Source organism: Hetaerina americana, unplaced genomic scaffold (assembly GCF_022747635.1).
Source record: "Hetaerina americana unplaced genomic scaffold, ioHetAmer1.1.p SCAF_3, whole genome shotgun sequence".
Classification (NCBI taxonomy): Eukaryota; Metazoa; Arthropoda; class Insecta; order Odonata; family Calopterygidae; genus Hetaerina; species Hetaerina americana.
Genome location: NW_027286874.1, coordinates 5,871,215 through 5,874,833, shown reverse-complemented (window position 1 = coordinate 5,874,833; position 3,619 = coordinate 5,871,215). Strand labels below are relative to the sequence as shown.

Genomic DNA, 3,619 nt, shown 5'->3' with positions numbered 1-3,619 from the left:
TCTACATGTCTCAGACTGCTCAGGTGTGAGTGGTGAACGGAGAGTCCGGATGGTTTAGAAGAAGAAAATACATCAATTTATTCGTCCAAAATAGTAACTGTTAAATTTTTTTTATTAAGTAATCTACCGGTTAAGGTAGGTTTTGGGTGGACACGCACGCATTTATATACTGCCCGAAGGTCGATATGATAGAGTTTACCCAGGACTAAGCCCGACGGCGTGTGAAATTCACACATCAGGGTAGGGGGGCCAGTTCATTTCCCTGTGCCGGATATGGTTTGCCAGGAAGATCTGGTACCCGAAAAATCACATGGCTTGGGTGGAGCTGCAGGTGCCCAGAGTGTCTCGCCCGGTAATCGAAGCCAGGCCCATCCGGTCTGCAGTCCAACGCTTTACCATCTGGAATACCGTGACCCATATATTATATATATATGCATATATGGGTCGCGGTATTCCAGGGGGTAGAGCGTTGAACTTTAGACCGGAGGGGCCTGGCTTAAATTCCCGGGCAAGGCACTCTGGTCACCTGCAGCTCCATCCAAGATATGTAAAACTGGTAATCTTATAAAACTGGCTTCACGTGCCTTCGTCTTCAAAAAGGAAGTTCTGCAGAATTCACATCCTGTACAAATTATGTTGCTCTGCTCCAAGTAAGCATTTTTTTAAAATAATAAACCATTCTGTAAAATTCACCTGATTATGACATTCGTTCATGGTGAAGAGGAAAGCAAACCAGGAAATTTGGGTAATAATTTATGGTATATCCCTCGCATCATGTTTTTATCATAATTCAAATGGCCGCCTTCAAAGAAAATGTAGCGCGCAATTGCGCATATCGTTATGTTGATTAATCTTATGTTTACTTATTCGAGGAGGATACAGTATAATCTTCGAAATAGTTTAATGTGTTGAGCATTGGTAATTTGAGTGCTTTTACGTTTTATCTATTTTTGTTTGTTTCGTTGTTTGGACACGAGTTTAAACTATTAGAACGGTGTATTCTGGGTTCACTTGGAAATACCGGCGATATGGTTGCCAATACGGACGAAGTTCTTGGTGAATGTTCCAATTATAAGCTACAGTACAGGAATTTGAAACGCAAATTAAAATTCCTTATATATGTAAGTATGCTAAGTTTTCGGTTCTGTTCATGGGGAGGAAAGGCACTGAGAAATAACAGCTATACTATGAATGAAGTAATACCCTCGATGTTTTCGAAAGCCAAAATGAAATTAATCATTATTCTTCATATTTTACCACAGGAAAACGAATGTTTTAGGGAAGAATTAAGGTCAGCTCAGCAAAGGTTGCTTAAGGCTGGTCGTGACTGTAGTTTTTTGTTGGATAGGTTATTACAGTATGAGAAAGTCGACCTATCTTCTAGTGATAGTGAAGAAACTGAGTCATCGGACGACGGAGGCGGTAGTAATACAACTAGTGGAGCTATTAGCTGTGTTGATTCGGTGCGATATGAACCGTCAGGAAAGAGGTAAGTGAGAGGTCAAAACCTATGTCTCTTATCCAATCGTTATATATCAGGGCATGATTATGCAGTGTTCTCTACCGGCTGAGATGCAGTCGTGGGCTAGCTCTCCGTAGGCCAAGTTCAGTTAACTTTATTATACGCCAAACGTGATGCACAGTGTTTCTGCTCCGAATAACTCTCTGCAGTCCACTTTTGTAAAACGTAGCGAAAAGTGCTTTTGTCCCCCTTTTGCTTTGGTGAATGCCGAATGAACTTCACAATTATATTTATGCAATTCTTCACCAAGTTGTAAATGTGAAGTTTTGCTTTTTTAAGTGTGCAACAAAGGTCGTGGCCTTAAGACACGTTTGGCGATCCATGCATAGAAAGGATTACATTCAGAGTTAATTAATCGAATGGAATTCAATCAACTGAGAAAATGTAATTATTTTGCTAGCCTAAGAGCACCACCTTTTTCTTTTTCAAGCCGGTAAGTTTTTACCCGCCCACCCGAAATAAATACCGACAAAAATAACTAACTCAATCTAAAATTGTTGTACTATTAATGAAGTTATGGAAATGCTCTTGAAAACTTGCGACTTTTTCTGTATGTTAATCAGAACTATACTTAAGAAAGTCCCTTGATTATTTCTTTGTAGATTCTCATTCATGGTGATGCCCTCATTTTTATTTTTAATCTAGGAAAAAGGTCGATGGAAGTAATAGTCATGGAAACACTTCGTCACATACTGCCACTCATAGTTCATCCTCAAGACCAATGACATCATCTTCAAAGAGGAAAAGACCGACACCAGCATCACGAGTACCAAAGCATAGTGGTGGTGCCAATTCTATTAGTACTCCTAGTGCTGCTTCAAGCTCGTCTGCAGGCACCATGCATCAGGTATTGCATGATGATTTCATGTTGATAATATGGCTCCAGAATAATTATAATCACCATGTTGAATTGAATTTATTGTATTCGTCCAGCTACTTGGTAACAATAATGCTTAATTTTTTGTGTGGTCATCATACTACAAGGATGTATGATGCATGTGCATGAAAGAATGATGGAAATATTCCAGCAACCTTGACAATTGTTTCCCAAATACATCAATTTTTTTTGAGAGAACGAATGGAAAATGGGACTATAATTTGGACTATAGACTACAGAAATTGGACCATAGATTTTCAATTATTTGAGCTGACATAATCAATATTGAATTGGCGATAGATATACTATATTTACTACCATTTTACTCAAGAAAATATTGCTTGCAATTCCTGTTCATAATGTAAGACAATAAACTAAGATGAGAAACTAATAGGGCAAAAGAAACATGTGAAAGAAGCAATGTGAGGATATGGAGAATTTTCAGAGAAAGGGGGAAAGGGTGAACTGTACTGGTCGATGAAAGCAAGCCCAGATCAGATAGCAAGGAAGCAAAAATATACCCAATATCAGAGGTAGGGTATGAAAGTTATTAATCATCCCTGGAAATATTCCGGAGATATGTGAAGAATACATAGAAAAGTTATACATTGGAGTTACTTGGCCCAAAGTTATTTTATTTATTTATCGACTTAATTGGGCAAGGTTGAGACTTACAGTCCCTTCATCCACCTAACCCTTAGACGTGAATGACATTGAAGACAATTACATACAACAAAGCCCTAGATGGAGGAAAATCCACCTGGACAGGAATTGAAGAGCCGACCTCAGACAAGAATTTAAGATTTAGACAGAGAACATGCTCTCAGTGAGGATAGGTTAGGCCCAGGCATACATTATTGTGATGTATAGAAGGCATTCAAGGAATTAAATCGAAAAATTGAGGGAATTATGAACATTACAGAAGAACTACTTAAGGGTTGAGGAAAAAATGGAAGGAAGGGTTTATATGTCCTCATTTGTAGCATCTATGATAGAGGCTTTGACTGGAAGACTGTGCATATGATAAGTATTAATTTCCTTCCCAAAAAGGGGAATCACCCATATGTGTGGACTATGGTACAGTATGTTTGATCTTGCACATAGCTCATACAATTGCATAAATAAAAGGATGGAGGGCTGGACAAATGAATGTAAAGGGGATGATCAGTTTGGGTTTAGAGGAGGAAGAGATATGGATGATGCCATTGCAATATCTCTTG

The 3,619-nt window shown here is 38.7% G+C and overlaps 1 protein-coding gene across 1 annotated transcript in view; it reads left to right on the top strand.

Moving 5' to 3' along the window:
* Positions 1–858: 858 nt before the first annotated feature.
* The window catches only part of LOC139690651 (mucin-1), a 10,081-nt gene continuing 7,320 nt past the window's right edge, over positions 859–3,619 (top strand). The window contains exons 1-3 of the mRNA XM_071588142.1: positions 859–1,121; positions 1,263–1,489; positions 2,168–2,369. Coding sequence (XP_071444243.1) covers positions 1,029–1,121; positions 1,263–1,489; positions 2,168–2,369 — 522 coding nt within the window. The 5' untranslated portion in view covers positions 859–1,028. The remainder of the gene's footprint in view (positions 1,122–1,262; positions 1,490–2,167; positions 2,370–3,619) is intronic.